The sequence below is a fragment of the Eptatretus burgeri genome, chromosome 12 (assembly GCF_056783735.1).
Source record: "Eptatretus burgeri isolate ZD-2024b chromosome 12, Ebu_testis_v1, whole genome shotgun sequence".
NCBI lineage: Eukaryota > Metazoa > Chordata > Myxini > Myxiniformes > Myxinidae > Eptatretus > Eptatretus burgeri.
In genome coordinates, this window is record NC_140972.1 from 65,192,005 (window position 1) to 65,213,808 (window position 21,804).

Below are 21,804 nucleotides of genomic sequence, written 5' to 3' on the forward strand. Positions count from 1 at the left end.
CCTGTATTTGGTTCCATTCATTGTTCCCTCTATCCTTAGACGTCTCCCAGTCCCTGCTGCTGAAAAGCATCCCCATAGCATGATGCTGCCACCGCCATGCTTCACGGTAGAGATGGTGCTAGATGGGTGATGAGCTATGCTCGGTTTCCGCCAGATGTAGTGCTTTGCATTCAGGCCAAAGAGTTCAAGTTTTGTCTCATCAGACCACAGAATATTTTACCTCATGCTCTCGAACTCTTTTACATGCCTTTTTGCAAACTCCAGGTGTGCTGTCATATGGCTTTTTCTCAGGAGTGGCTTCTGTCTGGCCACTTTCCCATAAATCCTTGATTTGTGAAGTGCTGCAGAGACTGTTGTCCTTCCGGCAGGTTCTCCCATCTCAGCCAAGGAACTCTGTAGTTTTGTCAGAATGGTCATTGGGTTCTTGGTCACCTCTGACGAAGGTCCTTCTTGCCCAGTTACTTAGTTTGGTCAGACAGCCAGTTCTACAAAGAGTCTGGGTAGTTTCATATTCTTTCCATTTCCTAATGATGGAGCTCATTGTGCTCTTAGGAACTTTCAACACTCAAGATGTTGTTTTATATCCTTCCCCGGATCTATGCCTCTTCACAATTCTATCTCATAGTTCTACGGACAGTTCCTTCGACTTCATGACAGAGTTTCTGTTCTGACATGCACTGTCAACTGTGGGACCTAATATAAAAAGGTGTGTTTCTTTCTAAATCATTTCTAAATAAATAAATCTTTCTAAATAAGCAAGTTGGTGCTGCCCTTCCAGGTGTGCCATGAGTTCTTGCTTTAATAAGTTCTCAAATGCCTTGCACATCACTGAAGTTGGCCCGGTGTTAGCTTCACGGTTCAGGTGCTTGGCTTAAGATCCCAGGGTTTTGAGTTCAAACACCTGTTGGGCCGTTGAATTAACAGCAGGTAGGGTTGACTCAGCCTGTCATCCTTCTGAGGTCAGCAGAATGAGGACCAATGTGCTGGTAACATGGACATTGCATCAGCAGCACATCTGTGCCCCCAGAAAATGATGCAGCCAAGCAGCTACAGGCTGCATACGAATAAATATAACCACTGAAGTAAGGCTGACTGGCCGGTAATTGGCCGGATCTTGTTTGTCACCCTTTTTGAAGATGCCCAATACATACGCATCCTTTCCAGTCCCTCGGGAGATTCCCAGTGGCAAGCAAGAAGTTGAACAGCCAACACAGCAGTGACGCTAACTCAGGTGCCAGTTCCTTTTCGATCTTTGGGACCTAGACAATCGGGGTCAGGGGATTTGTTGGGATCAAGGGCCTGCAACTGTCTTACGACTCCACATTCCATGAGGAGGACCTTTTGCAGAGTGTGATCAATGTCCGCCCTCCGCTGGCAAATAGTAAGACCAGGAAAGAGACCTGGATATTCCTGTGTGAACACCATGGAATAATGATTCGCAAGACTTGGGCTGTCAGGAGTGAGGTTCCTCGGTCGTTGAGTGCACCTACCCCTCTCGTGAGCTGTATTTTCCTCCGAAGTAGGCACAGAGTTTATTTGGGGCTTTTATAGCCTGTTCCACTAGGTAAGTTACATGCTGTTTCCGTGCCTCTCGAAGGCTTGCCTTGAAAGCTCTTTGTGCAGCCTTGAAGACTGTAGTCTTCTGGGTTTCTGGTGAGTCGTTAACACCGCCATTTCTTTTTCTTTGCCATAAGCTGTTTTAGCAGGTTCCTTTACATCCACGGTAAACTGGGACGGATCAGTTTGTCATTGTGTAATGGGGCACATGTTGCAATCAGGTGATGGATGCACTCTCTTACCTATGCCCACGACACCTCTATCGTGTCTCGTTTGCTGAGGTCCCAAACACTACCTGCTGCACATGACCATGGTAGTCTGCCTTCCAGATATTCTTGTGGCAGCCGAATTGGGGTCTGAGGGCTGCACCATATATGACCTGTGTCTGTGATAGCGAGGCATGGTCACAATTCCCCAATGGTGGCAGACTTGGGTACATCTCCACATCACAATCGTCTTTGGTGAAAACAAAGTCAAAGAGAGATGGCATGTTCCCAGTAGCATGTCTAGTTGGCTCCCCAACATGCTGGTGGAGTAGCTCCTCAATTGCCAGATTTAACAATCGATTGGAGGAAGTGCTTTGGGAGGAATCTGCCATGAGCTGGTCCCAATTGATATGTGGGGCATTGAAGTCACCCATCAGCAGCAAGTGACGGACATTGGCAATGCGGCTCAACAACTCCCTCTCAACGTTGCTGTCCTTCTCAACTGCGCTGCCTGGGGGCTTTATACACAATGTCATTCAGTAGTTTTGAGGTACACCACATGTTGAGGTTACACCAAAGAGTCTCGGTATCCTCGATGGGTGTGGGGAGCCTAACACGCTGCAGATATGCATGCTAGGCTATATACTGGAGAGTATAACACCACCACCCTGAGCCTGGGCTGTATGCTCCCTGTGAATCATGTATTAGCCAGGAATGGCTACCTCTGTATCATTGATGTCATCAGTTAGCCATGTTTCTGGAACACCTAACACATCTGGGTTGCATTAAGTAACCAACGTTCGCAGCTCATCCATTTTGTGAAACAGACTACGTGCATTGGGGTAGTTACAGTGATCTTCCGGGGCGCATTTGCCAACCGCATTGAGTCATCATCGCTGCTTCCATGGACTCGGCTTCTGAGTTATCTCCAGTCCACGGATCATGAGGCCTGCCTCGTTTTATGAATGTTCCTTAAGCTGCCTAATGCGCTCCTTTTGTTTTAGTCTCTCCTCAACCATCAGATCTGGTTGTGGACTGACCGGGATACCTCGAAGGCGACTGGCCCGGCTCAGAAGTAGATCATGCTTGGCATTTGTGTTTAGTACAACCAACCTTCAGAGGCCTTGGCCTGAGACCCAAGATTGTCGGATGCTTCCCAAGTCTGGAGGCCCCCTTAAACTCCATTCTCTCATTTCCTGACATCATTGCTATAAAGCATCAGGTGAGGAAGTTGAGGTCATCTTCAATGCATTCCACTCCACCTACTTTGACAGGCTCTGGCACATTGAATAACATAACGTTGGTAAAGCGCCATTGTCTGTCCAGTTTCTTAGGCAATAGTACCATTTGGGATGTGGAGTTATGCCCACATTGTTTGTGCATCGCCTTTACTCAGACACCGCCATCATAGAGGACCTTGTTATTGGTGTCTATATCATCTTTGACATGACATTTGCTATCAGTAAAAGAGGAAGCATGACCCATTGTGGTGTGACCTCTCGGATGTCTACATTTTGCATTTTTATGAACCTATGGTGCCTTCACAGCCTCTGCTGAAATTAACGTGCCCTCCACTGCAGTCTCCATGCCATCTGCTGCAGTTTCTGTGCATCCGATTGCAGTCACCGTACTTTCCGCTTCCGCTGCAGTTGCTGTACCTGCCGCTGCAATCTCCGTGACGTCTGCTATAGTCTCTATGCACACTACCACAGTTACCGCACCCCCTGTCGCAGTCAGCTTACCTTCTGCTGCAGTTGCCGTACCCTCCGCTGCAGTCTTCATGCATACTCAGTCACCGCACCCACTGTCACAGTCACCATACCTTCTGCTGCAATCACCATGCTGCAGTCTCCTAGTCTTTGCGCACCCTACTGCAGTAACCATGCTTACTGTTGCAGTCAACATACCGTCTGCTGCAGTCTCCTTGCACCCTACCCCAATTACCGCACCCACTGTCGCAGTCACCATACCTTCTGCTGCAGTCACTAGACCTTCTGCTGCAGTGGCTGTGCTTACTGTCATAGTCACCATTCCTTCTGCTGCAGTGGCTGTGCTTACTGTCGTAGTCACCATATCTTCTGCTGCAGTGGCTGTGCTTAATGTCATAGTCACCATATCTTCTGCTGCAGAGGCTGTGCTTACTGTCATAGTCACCATACCTTCTGCTGCAGTCACCGTACCTTCTGCTGCAGTGGCTGTGCTTACTGTCATAGTCACCGTACCTTCTGCTGCAGTCACCGTACCTTCTGCTGCAGTGGCTGTGCTTACTGTCGTAGTCACCATACCTTCTGCTGCAGTGGCTGTGCTTACTGTCATAGTCACCATACCTTCTGCTGCAGTGGCTGTGCTTACTGTCATCGTCACCATACCTTCTGCTGCAGTGGCTGTGCTTACTGTCATAGTCACCATACCTTCTGCTGCAGTGGCTGTGCTTACTGTCGTAGTCACCATACCTTCTGCTGCAGTGGCTGTGCTTACTGTCGTAGTCACCATACCTTCTGCTGCAGTGGCTGTGCTTACTGTCATCGTCACCATACCTTCTGCTGCAGTGGCTGTGCTTACTGTTGTAGTCACCATACCTTCTGCTGCAGTAGCTGTCTTTACTGTCGTAGTCACCATACCTTCTGCTGCAGTCACCGGACCGTCTGTTGCAGTCACCGTACCTTCTGCTGCAGTGGCTGTGCTTACTGTCGTAGTCAACATACCTTCTGCTGCAGTGGCTGTGCTTACTGTCGTAGTCACCATACCTTCTGCTGCAGTGGCTATGCTTACTGTTGTAGTCACCATACCTTCTGCAGCAGTGGCTGTGTTTACTGTCATAATCACCATACCTTCTGCTGCAGTGGCTGTGCTTACTGCCATAGTCACCGTACCTTCTGCTGCAGTCACCGTACCTTCTGCTGCAGAGGCTGTGCTTACTGTCATAGTCACAGTACCTTCTGCTGCAGTCACCGTACCTTCTGCTGCAGTGGCTGTGCTTACTGTCATAGTCACCGTACCCTCTGCTGCAGTCACCGTACCTTCTGCTGCAGTGGCTGTGCTTACTGTCAAAGTCACCATACCTTCTGCTGCAGTGGCTGTGCTTACTGTCATAGTCACCGTACCTTCTGCTGCAGTCACCGTACCTTCTGCTGCAGTGGCTGTGCTTACTGTCATAGTCACCATACCTTCTGCTGCAGTCACCATACCTTCTGCTGCAGTCACCGTACCTTCTGCTGCAGTGGCTGTGCTTACTGTCATAGTCACCGTACCCTCTGCTGCAGTCACCGTACCTTCTGCTGCAGTGGCTGTGCTTACTGTCATAGTCACCATACCTTCTGCTGCAGTGGCTGTGCTGACTGTCATAGTCACCATACCTCCTGCTGCAGTGGCTGTGCTTACTGTCATAGTCACCATACCTTCTGCTGCAGTCACCATACCTTCTGCTGCAGTGGCTGTGCTTACTGTCATCGTCACCGTACCTTCTGATGCAGTCACGGGACCTTCTGCTGCAGTGGCTGTGCTTACTGTCATAGTCACCGTACCTTCTGCTGCAGTCACCGTACCTTCTGCTGCAGTGGCTGTGCTTACTGTCGTAGTCACTGTACCTTCTGCTGCAGTCACTGGACCTTCTGCTGCAGTGGCTGTGCTTACTGTCATAGTCACCATACCTTCTGCTGCAGTGGCTGTGCTTACTGTCATAGTCACCGTACCTTCTGCTGCAGTCACCGTACCTTCTGCTGCAGTGGCTGTGCTTACTGTCATAGTCACCGTACCTTCTGCTGCAGTCACCGTGCCTTCTGCTGCAGTGGCTGTGCTTACTGTCATAGTCACCATACCTTCTGCTGCAGTGGCTGTGCTTACTGTCATAGTCACCGTACCTTCTGCTGCAGTCACCGTACCTTCTGCTGCAGTGGCTGTGCTTACTGTCGTAGTCACTGTACCTTCTGCTGCAGTCACTGGACCTTCTGCTGCAGTGGCTGTGCTTACTGTCATAGTCACCGTACCTTCTGCTGCAGTCACCGTACCTTCTGCTGCAGTGGCTGTGCTTACTGTCATAGTCACCATACCTTCTGCTGCAGTGGCTGTGCTTACTGTCATAGTCACCGTACCTTCTGCTGCAGTCACCGTACCTTCTGCTGCAGTGGCTGTGCTTACTGTCATAGTCACCATACCTTCTGCTGCAGTGGCTGTGCTTACTGTCATAGTCACCATACCTTCTGCTGCAGTGGCTGTGCTTACTGTCATAGTCACCATACCTTCTGCTGCAGTGGCTGTGCTTACTGTCATAGTCACCATACCTTCTGCTGCAGTGGCTGTGCTTACTGTCATAGTCACCATACCTTCTGCTGCAGTGGCTGTGCTTACTGTCATTGTCACCATACCTTCTACTGCAGTCACCATACCTTCTGCTGCAGTCACCATACCTTCTGCTGCAGTGGCTGTGCTTACTGTCGTAGTCACCATACCTTCTGCTGCAGTGGCTGTGCTTACTGTCATCGTCACTATACCTTCTGTTGCAGTCACCATACCTTCTGTTGCAGTGGCTGTGCTTACTGTCGTAGTCACCATACCTTCTGCTGCAGTGGCTGTGCTTACTGTCATCGTCACCATATCTTCTGCTGCAGTGGCTGTGCTTACTGTCATAGTCACCATACCTTCTGCTGCAGTCACCATACCTTCTGTTGCAGTCACCATACCTTCTGTTGCAGTCACCGTACCTTCTGTTGCAGTGGCTTTGCTTACTGTCATAGTCACCGTACCTTCTGCCGCAGTCTCCATGCTTACTTGTTGCAGTCACTGTGCTTTTTGCTGCTACTGCAGCTGCCGTGAAAACCAGCTCAGTATATTCAGATTTTTGCACGATGCCCTCAGCAATGATGTCGCTTCCTGCGGTTGTGATGGCCGGCGTTGGATCCTGCAAAGGGAACTCAACGTTCATTCCTAGCACTCCCTGTTGGTGTACGGTCGTGCAGGGTGTCGACAAGCTTCAGCCCAGCTTTAATCTGTCACCTATCATAACACATTATGTACTACAGTGTAGCTGGATGAGGTCCTTACTCCGTCGGATTGACTGTGTAATAAATTTCAACATTTTCTTTGAAAGTCCAAAGCACTTTGTCAAACTTTGTGAAATAAATTTGAAGCAACATTTTGTTTCTCACTGTCAAAGCAACGGGCAGCTTCGACACAGTCACAGCAACGGGCTGCTTTAACACAGTCATAATTAGAAGGGCATCCGGTGGAGCACGTACCTCCGCCAGGCTGATTAGTTTACGTTTTGTATCCCACTGTTGGGCCGGATCTGGATTCTGACCTGAACTAAAATTTAATCGGCTTGTTCTTGTCACCTAACCAACTCACCCACCAAGTTTCGTCCGAATCCATCCATAACTTTTTAAAACACTGTGCCTCATGTCGTTTTTGCCAGATTACTCAAAAGTGAAGAATCAGTGAAAAAATTTCTCCGATCCAGATCCGGATTCTGATTTTCACCAAAATCGAATCAATTCGTCCCGTTGCATACCAAACCTGCCCACCAAGTCCACAACTTTTTGAGATATCCTGTGATGTGTCGTTTTTGGCCCTGTCTCCCAATGGATAATAATCACTGAAGAAATTCTTTGATTCATATGCGAATTCGGATCTTCACCAAAAGCTCATCATTTCATCCTTGTGACATACCCAGGATCACCACAAAATTTCGTCCAAATCAGTCCACAACTTTTTGAGATATCTTGCTCACTAACAAACAAACAAACAAACAAAGAGGAAAGATGTCATCCATAGAAGGATACTTGCAAAATCCACAAAACAAATGAGACCTCAAAAATAATTGGTGGTTGAATTCAATGGCCATATATGCAATCCTCTTCAAACCCCAAGTCAATCAGATGAAAACTGACAACTTTAGAAATTTGGCCTATGTTGACCTTTTGGCCTATATTAACCTCAAAAATGATTGGTGGTTGAATTCAGTAACCTGATATGCAGATCGTCTTCAAATTTCATGTCAACGGGATGAAAATTGAGAATTTTAGAAATTCCAACCTAGTTGTTGACCTTTGGCTTATGTTGACCTTTTGGTTGATGTTGACCTCAAAAATCATTGGATGGTTGAATTCAGTGACCTGAAATATAAATCCTTTTCGAAGTTCAAATAAATCAGATGAAAATTTGGGATTTTAGAAATCTCATCGAAGTTGTTGACCTTTGGCCTATGTTGACTTTTTTTGTCAATGTTGACCTCAAATAATTTGCTCATTGAATTCACTGACCTGAAATATAAATCCTCTACAAATTTCAAGTCAATCGGATGAAAATTGAGAATTTTAGAAATTCCAGCTTTGTTGTTGACTTTTGGCCTACGTTGACCTTTTGGCCAATGTAGACCTCAAAAGTAGTTGGTGGTTGAATTCAGGAAGCTGATATGAAAATCCTTTTCAACTTTCACGTCAATCTGATGAAAAATGACGATTTTAGAAATTTTTACCTAAAGATGACCTTTGACCTCAAAACCAATAGACTTCTCAGTTGAGACTACCTCCACAACTTGGTAAAGTTTCATAACGATCGTTTTAGAATTGTGACCTGTTGGCGACAAACAGACAGAATAACAAAATCGACTGACCAATATACTTGAAAAGTCTTCGATTTTTTAAATAACAAGAAAAAGATACTTGCAAAATCCACCCCCCCCCCTTCTCCAAACGTTGCCAGAAATACATCAAATTGTCAAATTTTACTGAGATGAAAATTGACAATCTTAATCAAAGCTCGGGTCAATCGGATGAAAATTTATTATTTTTCAGGTTGAAATTAATGATTTTAGAAGTTTGACTTTGAGTTGCCCTTTGATCAAAAATCGTTGGTTTTCAAATTCAGTGATGTAATTGCTGCTTAATTTTCAGATTAATCAGATGAAAATTGACAATTTCCAGATGAAATTTGATGATTTTAGAAGTTTGCCCTTAAGTTGACCTTTGACCTTTTGACCTCAAATATAGTTGCTTTCCCAATTCTGTGATGGACTATGCAAATCCAGTTAAACTTTGATGTTGGTGGACGATGCAAATCCTGTTCAACTTTGGTGTTCAAATCCTGTTAAACTTTTAAGTTAATAGGATGTAAATTGACAATTTTTAAGTTGAAAATTGATGATTTTAGAAGTTTGACCTTGAGTTGACCTTTGACCTTTTGACCTCAAAATTGCTTTCCCAATTCAGTAGTGCACTATGCAATTGCTGTTTAATCTACAAGTCAATTGGATGAAAATTGATGATTTTTTCGATAAAAATTGATGATTTTAGAAGTTGGACCTTGAGCTGGCCTTTGACCTTTTGATCTCAAAAATTCTTGGTTTCCCAATTCAGTGACACAATATGCAAATCCTGTTCAACTCATATTTCATTAAAATATGAGTCATAGCTTCAGTCACAGCAAGTAATAATGCACACAACCAAAAAATTTCAAGTCAATCGGATGTAAAATGACAATTTTAGAAATTTTACCTAAAGATGACCTTTGACCTCAAAATCAATAGGCTTCTCAGCTCAGACTAACTCTACAACTTGGTAAAGTTTCGTGACGATCGGTTTAGAATTGTGACTTGTCGGCGATTGACAGACAAACAAACAAACAGATAGACAGAATAACAAAATCGATTTTGCAACTAATAACGCACGCAACCAACCAATATACTTGAAAAATCTTCGATTTTCGCAAGTAACAGACAGGGGTGGAAACATAACCTCTGTCCACCTTCGGTGGCGGAGTTAACAACGGCAAGCTTCGACACAGTCATAGCAACAGGCAGCTTCGACACATGGACACAGTCACAGCAACAGGCAGCTTCGACACAGTTGTAGCAACCGGCAGCTTTGACACAGTCATAGCAACGGGCAGCTTTGACATAGTCACAGCAACGGGCTGCTTTGACACAGTCATAACAACAGGCAGCTTCGACACACGGACATGGTCATAGCAATGGGCAGCTTCAACACAGTCTTGCAATAGGCTGCTTCGACACAGTCATAGCAACGGGCTGCTTCGACATGTCTACCCACAGTGGTTAAACAGATATTACATTTCTAGAAAACCATCATGTCAGACAGAAGTCGCAGTGGGCCTACTTCTCGCAGTTTTGTTCATCGCTTTCGATGTCATCTCTACAGAGGCAACTGGGGAAATAGTGCCGGTTCACTATGTACCAAAAAAACACTTTGTTTGAATTTTATGGACATTAGCAAACCAGTACATTTTTGAGAAGCTTATGGCATCAGGAATATGAAAATCAATGTTTACATTTGCGCAGATGCCTGCATCGCCGCCATTTTGGATTTTCAAAATGGCCGCCATAAAATAGGAATTTCCGAATATCTCAGCTTGTCATTGACATCGAAACGATGTTTCTAAATGCTAATCCTATGTTTCCAGATCCAAGGAATCCAAAGCTTATGTCAAATTAGTGATTTTGAACATCAAAAACCAAGAAAAGAAGAAGTTTGTGAAATTGTGTTTGTATTTTCATTAAAAAATGCACACTCAAATTGTTGGTAGTGACAAAGCACACGTGTAGATGTATGCTATTGTGCCTGTCCTATCTCAGTTTGACACATAATTACACATCATCATCACTCTCAGTGTCATATTCAACATTACAGTCTGCATCGTTTTCACATTCTGTGCCGCACAAGCATAGTTCTGTGCTCGGCAAGTTATTCCTTCTGCATGAACATCTCTGTGTAGAACAGTTGGTTTTGCAGTGGCATCTGACCAACTCGATGATGACTTGTGGGGCATGAGGAACCTTTGTGGTGACTGGCAGTATTTGGCCACTTTTGTCCCGATAGTAACCAAATTTCAGGGGGTCAAAAGGCTGTTGCTGCATAACATTGGCTTGGCACCACACTCCGCTTTGTAACCACACACGCTGGATGCGTTCCTCAAGTGCATCGAGTGGCGGAGGTGAGTTGTTGCTTTCAGCTAGGTTTTTACAAAACAGATACCATCTTAGGTCAGGGATGCTTGCAATGTGGATACCCTTGGGACAGTAGGTTGTTCACACAAATTTGGCCAATACATCTTTCACCTCCTGTGTTAAGTCACCTTCCTCCGGTAGTGCTCAGTGCTCTGACTAAGTGCATTTCAACTTTCAGACACTGCTGAAGCCATTTTGTTTTGCCAATTCCTGAGAATTTAACAACATTGTCTGCTCCAGTGACTGCGTGGAATACAGGTGTAGCCTGCGCCTTTTCTTTGTCCAAAGCTCTCCAGATTGGCTCTATTTCGACTGCTCCTGATACCATCAAAATGGATGTCTTTTTGCAGAGCTTGTCATAGTGTACCACAGCCAGAACCAAGACGTCAGTATCAGGAGTGAAGAATACTAGCTGTGCATCAGGACACTGCTCTGATGTTTCTGCTGCTAGGCAGATCATCAATGTGTCAGCCTCGTGATTGTTGTCTTCAAAGTGCATATTTCTGTTGCTTTTGGTATGACCTGATGCTAATGTGATGACTAACTGACGTGAGTTTTTGTTGTAACCAAGGGTTGCTTTGGTGAGATAGTCTGTCAAATCTGCTTTTGTTTTTTTTTTCATGCGATAGAAACAATGCCAGTGGGATGTGTTTGATGGTCGTATCATCTGCAACCTGATACTATATCGGAGATTTTCCTTGTCGTTGTCTCTCTCGAGTATCCTCCTTTCGTGAGTCACATTTGTATGTATCAAAGACCATGATGACCTAATTGAACCCTGCCGTCAAGCTCATGATCATGACATTGAAACACTGGGCTCGATCTTTGACTGTGCTGATTGTCCTTGATTTCTTTGTCATCTTCTGGACAAGCATCATTCCATCAACAATGGTGATCCTTTGATTTAATGACGATGATGGAGATGATGATACAGTCCCTCTGTCATCATCCTGCACTTTGGCTGCGAGAGCTGCCGTCTGTTCCTGGGTTTCCTTTGTTTTTGCCAGCTTCTCAAAGCTGTGTATCAGCTTGGACTTGTCAGTGCGTGGCAGCATTGAGCCGTCTGGTGCAAATAGTGCTCTCGGAGTCAATGTGAACTCATAGTTGCCAACTGCATTCTTCTGATCAGTGCCCCTGCTCGACCTGGTGAGAACCATCAGCCGACCATGGAGATCATTGGTCTATTTTAGATCAACTGTCTGGTCATGGAACTTGAAAGTTTGTTTCTTACTGCCAGACATGTACATCTTGTTATTCTGCTTTTTGACTGGTACCCAGAAACTAACATCTCCATTGATACGTTCAGTGACATAATCTTCATAAAGCTTCTGTCCGTTGTCATCAATGCTCAAGATTTGTGGAACATACTCTTGTACATATGCATGTGTGATGAAATTGTATAGCTGATCACCTTCAACAGCAAAGGGATTTCTGTGGCTCAGTATTGCAGCCTTGATTTTGTCAACAGCTTCATGTTCGTTCCTGACAGCAGTGGGTCGTACATAATGGTGTTTCTCTGGTTTGTTTACTTGAAGCCCGAACTGTCCTTTAAACTCTGTTGAGAGGCACGACATCTCTGAAGAAGCCAAGAAGAATCACTGCCGAGCATTCACATTATTGAAATGCCCATTAGGCCAGAATGAACCTTCATCATCTTGTTGAGATGTTCGCAGGCATGGTTTGCACCTATGCATTGAGACGAATGGAATCTCACTCTTGGTGACAGATATGTTTCCATCTTGAAGTTCTCACCATGTTGCTGGATGGCTTGTCTTCATTTCATGCTTGTCGGTGATGTACCTTGACCAGAGGCGTCTTGATTCTCTTCGATCCATTGCGAAAAACAGCTTGCTCAGTGCTTCTCCAGCCTCCAGATGGAGAACGAGATCAGCATTTCTGGATGCTTCAACAAAGAACAAGATGGTTTCAACCCGGTGGAGGTAATTCATCAATGACTTGAAACATAGTGTAAGATGATTTATGAGCTTCCCACTTCTTCATCTGTTGAAGGACATCTTCGTTTGTCAAGACTTGAAAGCAGTTGAGTGTTAGCAATTCTGATGCATTCTGCTCCATCACCTGTCCCAGAAGCTGTTTTTCTGCAGGCTTCCTGGTATTCATTTGCTAGTTTCGAGCAGATTTCTTTCAGTTGTGCCATCTCTGTGAAGAATTGTTCGAGAGAAACTTCATACAGAGCCGTGTAAGTGTGGATTTGTGCACGGAGTGCTCTCTTGTCGTGGCCACACTTGAGGATTTGTTTTTGGTGTTCATAATCACTAATTTGATGTAAGCTTTGGATTCCTTGGGCCTGGAAACATAGGATTAACATTTAGGATGAAGTTTCGATGTCAATTACAAGCTGCGGATATTCGGAAATTGTTACGTGATGGCGGCCATTTTGAAAATCCAAAATGGCGGCTATGCAGGGATCTGCACAAATGTAAACATTGATTTTTAGCAGCATCGCGTGTAGCGAACGCTGCTCATAGAGAGCTCGGCGTTGTTGTTGTTTTGTTGTTGTTGTTGTTGTTGTTCTTCTTCTTCTTCTTGTGAAAAACAAAACCTTAACCTCTCGGACTCGGCTCTTTTATATACGGGATCCGGATCTCCTTAAATACTGAGCACATGTACACATCCTCACATAGACGGTGCCTTTTGAGAGCGTCTATCATGAACTTTTAAATATATTCGGACATTTGCTTTAAAGTTTTGAAAAGTTCACATTACTATTTAAAGATTATTCCATTTATCGTATTGTAATTTCGTAAATGCACTATTTATTTCGTAAATACACTATATATCGTGAATACGTAAATACACTATGACGGATCTCGCTATTGGCTTAATCAAGGCACGTGACGAAATATCGGAAGTGGTGTTTTTTTTTGTTTTGTTTTTTAGCCGAAAAAACTTTTAGGACGCTGCTCTTGGACACATTTGTCCTTGTTGATATTCCTGATACCGTAAGCTTCTCAAAAATGTACTGGTTTGCAAATCTCCATAAAATTTTAACAAACATACATAGTGAACCAGACTTTTCTAGCCTGGGTTGGAATCCCGACCCAGCTATATCTGTCATCCTCGTGTTTCACAGGCAGGGTGAGGTGTGTGTGTGTGTGTGTGTGTGTGTGTGTGTGTGTGTGTGTGTGTGTGTGTGTGTGTGTGTGTTAAATATACCACGAGGTGCTTTGCGAAGAGTAGGCGAGCTATCGCTATATCGTAAAATTCCTGTCCTAACTACTGCTGGGAGAGGGATGGCAAACCGCTCAGCATGACCCTCGGCCTTCTGCTGCAGTCTCGACGGAACTATAACAGAGTATGGTGCATCAGTCAGTCAAATGGAAGCTTTAATAATCATTATAACTAGTATGTGCCTGTATGTGCGTGGCCGTATATGCAAAAAAAACAAAAACTTTCAAACCACATGCCAGAAACAACAACCACACAGTCCGTTCCTTCGCTCTTGCGTGCCCATATGTGCGTGGCCGAACGTGCAAAAAAAAACTTTTAAACAAACACACAGGCCGTTCCTTCGCTCTCGTAAACAACGACTGGATTGGGCATTGTGTTTATCTATAAATGTGCATAAGAAATCGAGAAATTATGAGAATACAGTAAGTCATCACTATACGGAAGTCCGTACGTTGTAACCAGTAATGGGGAACGTGGATGAGGATCTCTTCCCCAACGGTCATGCCAACGCAGCAACGTGTCCTGCCATTGGTTGGTAAATAAATGTCCATAACTTGGGAAGCACTTGTCCGATTAATATCAAACCTTGAAAAGGCACATAGTCAGGTCCCCAGCAATATAGCTGGCAAGTTTCAATTAGATCGGACCTGTGGTTGTCGAGAAACAGCGGACACAGACAGACATGCACACACACACACACACACACACACACACACACACACACACACACACACACACACACACACACACACACACACACACACACACACACACACACACACACACACACACACACACACACACACACACACACACACACATTGCTGGAATTATAGATAGATGTTTTAACTTCAATATCTATAAAGTTTATGAGAATCAGGTGTATATGAGCAGGAAGCGGGGATGTTTTGGCTCAGCAGGTTTCAGGGGATCGAGTGTTTAAAAAGGAGGCGTCACAACGTTCTAACACCTTGTTTATAATATGTTATTAAACTAAAAATAAAAACACATTTGAGACATTGACGACCAATGTTGTCAGTTGCAGGAGACACGTGGTATTGCAGCGACAGCAGCCAGACACCTCGACCCGCCCTCGCCATAACTTCCGGTTCGCGGTGCACGCTGGGAGCGGATTTCGCCGGGTCCGCACGGTCGCGCCGTTTACGGACACCCTTCACATGCGACCATACCACGACCGTTTGAAGCCACGAACGACGCGCCCTTGCGCCGCCGGGTTCATCGCCGCCGCTGCGCTCGGACAATGTCTCGGCATGAAGGTGAGTTATTGTACCGAGTCAAAAGTGGCTTCTTCCTCGGAGTCCGCGGTCAAGATGGCCGCGCTCGAGTGTAGGCCGAGGCGGCGGGCCTGCTTCAGTGTCCGTCCCTTGACCTAACCTTCCGTTGAGTAAACTCTGCTGATTCTCTGTGCCCGGTTCTCTTCGTTTCTTTGTTTTTCACGGCGCTGAATGAAGCGAGTGATTGTTCAAATGGAATCCATCGGACAGTCGACACTTCGGGTGTTCCTATCCCTTGCATAGTCATGTTCAGTGCTCAATATGTTTACTTTTGATCTCCCTTTTAAATACTCCTCGAGTTGCTCTTGCGTGCTTGCTCCCCCTGGCTTGGTGCAGATTTTTTTTATTATTATTATGAGCTGGTTCTTTGTGAACTGTGGGTTTTGCTGAGGTGATTAAAGTTGTTTTATCTTGTGTTTGGGGGTTGAAGAGGGTAATGCAAACGGATCGAGTCTTGGTGGATCACCGATTGGCTTCCTCTTCAGCATGCACCAAAACCTGCACATCTTGTTTCATGGCTTTCCAGGTTGACTTGTGTTCGTTTCGATTTCCTGGCATCTTTATAGCTCCAAAATGCAATTGTAGTCCCGATGTATAAGGACGTCCGAGTATGACTGTCTCTGTCTCTCTGTCTCTCTGTCTCTCTGTGTCTCTGTCTCTCTGTGTCTCTGTGTCTCTGTCTCTCTGTCTCTCTGTCTCTCTGTGTCTCTGTGTCTCTGTCTCTGTCTCTGTCTCTGTCTCTGTCTCTGTCTCTTTTATCTTTCTTGGGGGTGGGGGAGAGAGTCAACTGAGTCAACCTCCTGGTGTATTTTAATTCAGCGGCCCAACGGGGCTTGAACTCAGGACCCTAGGATCCCAAGCCGCCACCCTAACCACTAAGCCAACACCAGGCTTACTGTGACGTACTGCCACCATTTTAGTGTCAACTTGAAGGGACCTCAAGGTCAAGGACAATCTTGTGCAAACGACTCCTTTACAATGGCTACAAACGTGCTGTTCAAGTTATAAGTTATCATGTAAGCTTGTAACATGCTGCCCGTTTTTTTTTTTTTTTTGCAGTGGGGTGTTCACCAATCTCTTTTACTCCGACAGGTGTCAGCTGCGATGCGTGCATGAAGGGCAACTTCCGGGGTCGGCGGTACAAGTGCCTCATCTGCTTTGACTACGATTTGTGCGCCTCGTGCTACGAGAGCGGCGCCACCACGTCACGACACTCTGCTGACCACCCGATGCAGTGCATTCTCACGCGTATTGACTTTGGTAGGAGTTTGCAGGATGAAGCGGGGAGGGTTGGGATATATTTCTGAAAAGGGGGTGCATGAGGTTAAATGACAAGAGGATGGAGGAAAACGTGTAAAGATGCATGTTGTGTTGGCATAACTCTCGCTGAGTTGGAACAGATGGTGAGTGTTGTAATCATCCCTTCCTGAATGAGGAAACTCGTATATGAAGAATTTTTGAGCGGATGCTGTCCTGGATTACACATGGGCTCCTGGCAGGTGGTTTACTGATGCATGCATGGGTCCATATCGAAATTTGCTCTTCTCGTGACCTTTTTGGGTGATTACTTTTATTTGATTTAAATGCATGAATGAGTTGTGCAATTTTCTCTTGTGGTATACTTACCCAGGCAGTCCTTACTCATTTGCATAGTTTTATACGGCCGTCACAGCACGATGGGATTTCATAACATGTATGCCAACTGTAACCAGACTCTGTGGCGTAATGTTTAGAGCATCTGCCCTGAGTCTTGGAGGTCGGCGAATCGAGCCCTGGCACAGTCATACCGAAGACTTTAAAAATGGTATACGTGCTGCTTCCTTGCTTGATGCTCAGCATTTAAAATGTTAGAGCACGTACAAACAATGCAGGGAAGGCAATGGCAAACCACCCAGTATAACTTGCCAAGAAACTGCTTCGGCAGCGGTACATCAAAATGCCGAGTGTTTTATTGCTGTTCGATTTCCCACCAAAAGGAGCATCTGAACATTTCCCTGGTTAAAAAGCATCCAAGTTATGGGTGGACATTTTTAAAGTGCTGTCACGTCTGTTACGGGAAGTGTGAACGTATCTGCTATTGGATATCGTTGATGTACCTCTGTCGCCTTGTTTTCCGATGTGATAAGGCGTGATCTGAATGCATAACTGTTCATGTTCAAAACTACAATGCCATGTTTTAGTCGGGTATGTTTGTTTGTGCTATTTGCGTCACCGGCATCATCTTTAAATGCAGGTTTAATTTTGGGGCAAATAAGATGAATTGGTGATATGACCACATCCTGTTTTGGGTAAAACGACCGTATGCTTGCTCATAAGGGATGGCCTGTGGCCCTTATTGGACTCTTGGTTGTGAGCAGCTTTTCAGTAGCTACATTGTCCCACCTAGCCAGCTTTTGGATATGTTGATTGTATTGCTTTGTTTATGTCATTTGTGACCCTTTTACCCACAACCTGTGTGTACCGTACATGCTTGAACCCATTGGCCGAACAATGTCCTGTCCACATTCTATCCCATTTGAGTTGCACTTCCAGTCCCTTCGGGGGTTTTCCTGGTGTCCCAGAGCTTGGTGATCTTTCCTTGTTTTATTTTTTATTATCCCCATGCTTTAAAAAAAAAAACTAGAAGGGCACTCATTAGAGTGCATACCTCCGCCACGTAATGCCTGATCCACGAGAGCATATCAGGCCCAATACATTTTTGAAATATCATGCTATACAGTACTATATCATTTTTGGCCCTATCTCTCAATGGTGAAGAATCACTTTAAAAATTCTACTAGTCAGATCCAGATCTTCACCAAAATTGAATCGATTTGTCCTTGTCACACACCGAACCTGTCCACAAAATTTCATCCGGATCTGTCCACAACTTTTTGAGATATCATACAAATAAAGACAGAAAGGGGTGAAAACATAAGCACCTCCACCTTCGGTGGCGGAGGTAAAAAAAACGGAGACTCGTGTGTCTGTCTGCCCTTCCGTCATGCTCTTCTAAACCGTTGTGCAGAAATTCACCAAACTTGGTAGTTTTGATCACCACATAGCAAGAAGGTGCAAGAGCAGGAGCATGGCTGGCCCCCTTGGGGCAGGGTCAAAAGGTCGAGTACCATCAATGCTTTGACAAGCACATTTTAAAATGAAACTTTGTATATGCAATCATCATTGGGGAATGCATGAAATGTGTAATGGCTTTTGGATTTGACCCCAAGTTCATGCCCCAGGAAAGCAGGGGGGGGAGGCCTCGGGTCATGGGTCAAAATAATATTTTTCTAAATTTAATTTGATATGGGGTCATTCCTGGTGGAAATTTTTGATTTCTTTAGACTGCTTTAGGTGGGAAGCATGAGGATTTGCGATGGCGTGCCATCGACTTCGCTCTAGTTCTTATTTGAACAAGCCCAACTGTTGACCGTTGTGCTGCTGCCCTCGTAGTTTAAACGATGTCTACAAAACTCCATACTTTTGTCCATCCTTATCTTCTCTCATGTGCAGATGCTATAATGGCATCATAAATGCCACATGATGTGTGTTCTGCAACCCCCCCCTCAACGTTTTGATAATAGCACCTGTTTACCTTTTGACTTTGTCATTACCAGTAAAAGTAAGCCCACCGCCCCCCTCCAAAAACACCCAATGTGGACTGTCCAGAACTGCTTCAAAATATCTCAACATCCCTGCTCCCCACCTTTTTGTGTTAAAATTAGTTCCTACAGTGCACAGAGTTTATTGTACTCGTTCAGTTCTTCAGGTCTTTTTTTTAATTTAATTTTTTTAATTTAATTGCTGCCTTCGAGGGCTGGCTGGATAGCCTAGAGTTGTACGCACTCGCCTTTGAGTTGTGTAGTTCTGGCATCGCATCTCAACCCAGCTATAAACTGTCGTCCTGGTGTTTTGCACGATGAGCAGCGATGTGCGTGCCACCTATCGAAAGGACCTTGAGCTGGGGGGCCCATCTTGCCAGTACTGGGGATGTTGGTGCACTGTTACAAATCCCACTGTATGTTTTGTGAAGAGTAGGCGAGTTATCGCCAGCACCCTGAACAAATTACAAATTCCTGCCCAAGTTGCCTTCAGATGAACGTCAGGCCTAGCCAGCTGGTTTGTGATAGACTTGGGCCAAAAACATTCCCTGACAAGACCCCATAATAATGTGGGTTTAATTGGGGCTATTAGTGGTATTCACCATTTTCTGTCATGAAAGTAACATTTCATATCATTCATGTTTTTAACACGGCACGAAACGTTGCAGGGGGGATGGTTCATCGTTCACCTTTCTCTTGAAATTTATATATTTATTTTGCAAACCAGTTTGAAAGTCTCTCGATCCCACACTAATACATTTTTGCATCTTCCTCGGTGTGGAACACTGTAATTAGCCTGTCCCCCACGCAGCGGATGTGTGTGGCCGTGTCCCGTTAACTTTTTACCATCTGAGCTTTTGTCATCAAATTTTCAACAAAGCTTTATTATGAGAATATGCAGAAGACAAATCAAAAAGTTTGTTGAACTAATTTTATTATTATTCGCCCCTTTTTTGGCCTTTTCTAAAAAAAAAACCTTTCTCAACCTCTTTTTTAACTTTTTTTTTCTCAACAATCATATGTCCGATTGACACAAAATGTTCAGGGTAGGAGCGACTCCTCCACAACCCCACCCCACGGAGAATATTTTTAATGATAATTGTGATGTCATAGGTCACGTGATATGGCAGCCATCTTGGATTAAATGCAAAAAAAATTAAAACATCACATCTCTGAAACTGCTGATCAGAAATAATTGAAACTTGGCACATCTCATTATCTATCTATAATTCCAGCTGTGCGTGCGTGCGTGACCGCTGTTTCTCGACAACCACTGGTCCGATCTAATTGAAACTTGCCAGGTATATTTCTGGGGACCTGAGGATGTGCCTTTTCAAGGTTTGATATTAATCGGACAAGTGGTTCCCAAGTTATGGCCATTTATTTACCAAACCAATGACAAGACACATTGTTGCGTGGGCTGCCCCATTACAGGTTACAACGTATGGGCTTCCGGAGAGTGATGACTTCGTGTATTCTAATAATTTCTCGATTTCTTATGCGCATTTATAGATAAACACTATGCCCCAAGTTATGATCATTTTCATATTAGACGGTGCATAAATTTCGGTAACATCAGAGTGAGCTGGTGTGCTCCGAACCAGGAACTAAATTTTTTTTGTTCCTCCCTTCTCTTCTCTTTTTGTTTTTCCTTGCGACGACATTGCGAAAAGGCAAAATACGTTGGCACTAATTGAATAATTGTCCGTTTTTACAGCCATTTTTCCCTGCTGTGCAGGGGTTAGGCTTTTTCTTGAGGCAATGTTTTATGGCCGGATGCCCTTCCTGACGCCAACCCTGGTCGCCTCTTACGACACACAGGGATATGGTACACCTATTCTAACCGGGGCATACACCGGGACCAATACACTGGTACTCACTTCGCCGACCTCAGATGGATGACAGGCTGAGTCAACCCCCTGGTGTTAATTCAGCAGCTAACGGGGCTTGAACTCAGGACCCTGGGATCCCAAGCCGCCACCCTAACCACTAAGCCAACACCAGGCTCTAATTGAATAATTGTCCATTAAAACTAAATTGCGAATAATCATAACTGCGATATGCGAACTTCCGGGCAACGCACGTATGGGCACGCGAGAGCGAAGAAACGGCCTGTGTGGTTGTTGTTTCTTGCTCGCGGTTTGAATATTTATTTATTAAACCTTTTTTTTTTCTTTTTTTTTTTTACAGGCATGTACTAGTACTCCCAATGGGGAATAAAGGATTGTAAAGATTATGTCATCGGTGAAGTGGTAGACCAGCCATAAATATTATTTTAAACGAAATCCTTTACCATAAAGATTCAGTGTGTATGTCCAAGCCGTAACATTTTTACGAATTGAGCTTGTGTTCTCAAAATTTTTTTTAAAACCTTTATGATGAGATTATGGAGAACACAAATGAATAAAATGTGCAATTTTTTTTTAACTGTCGTCGTCAAGTTCAGTTAGAGGACAAAGCGGACGCGGACTCGCTTTGCATTTTGAGATGCTTTCTAGTTTTTGTAGTTGGTGTGAATCTTTTCAACTGCTACATGAAACTGGTTTTACTTTGGTTGTCTCTGCTGGTTTTACTCGGTTACTTTGATTCCCCTGCAGACTGCTGTACCGGCATCCATGTCGTTAACGTCACAAATTAAGTCTAAATACGACGGTCTTTGGGAGACCGAGCCAACTGGGAGGATGTTTTGTTGAACTGACATTGTATGCTTTTCAAAATAATGTGGCTTTGCCTTTTTCCCTGATATTGGCCATGTAATTCTTCACCATTGAGTGATAGGGCTAAAAAAAAAAAGATATATTTATAACACGATATCTCAAAAAGTTATGGACAGATTCGGCCGAAACTTGGTGGACAGGTTTGGGTGTGTGACAAGGACGAATCTAAGAATTTGTTGAAGATCTCAATCTGGATATGCGAATTAAAAAAAAAAATTGAAGTGATTCTTCCCCATGAAGAGATGGGGTCAAAAAAGGCATGATATTTCCAAAAGTTGTGGACTAGTTATGATAAAA

The 21,804-nt window shown here is 44.5% G+C and overlaps 1 protein-coding gene across 1 annotated transcript in view; it reads left to right on the forward strand.

Annotated features, from left to right (window-relative positions):
* Positions 1–15,010: 15,010 nt before the first annotated feature.
* The window catches only part of KCMF1 (potassium channel modulatory factor 1), a 197,045-nt gene continuing 190,251 nt past the window's right edge, over positions 15,011–21,804 (forward strand). The window contains exons 1-2 of the mRNA XM_085848287.1: positions 15,011–15,191; positions 16,302–16,469. Coding sequence (XP_085704413.1) covers positions 15,176–15,191; positions 16,302–16,469 — 184 coding nt within the window. The 5' untranslated portion in view covers positions 15,011–15,175. The remainder of the gene's footprint in view (positions 15,192–16,301; positions 16,470–21,804) is intronic.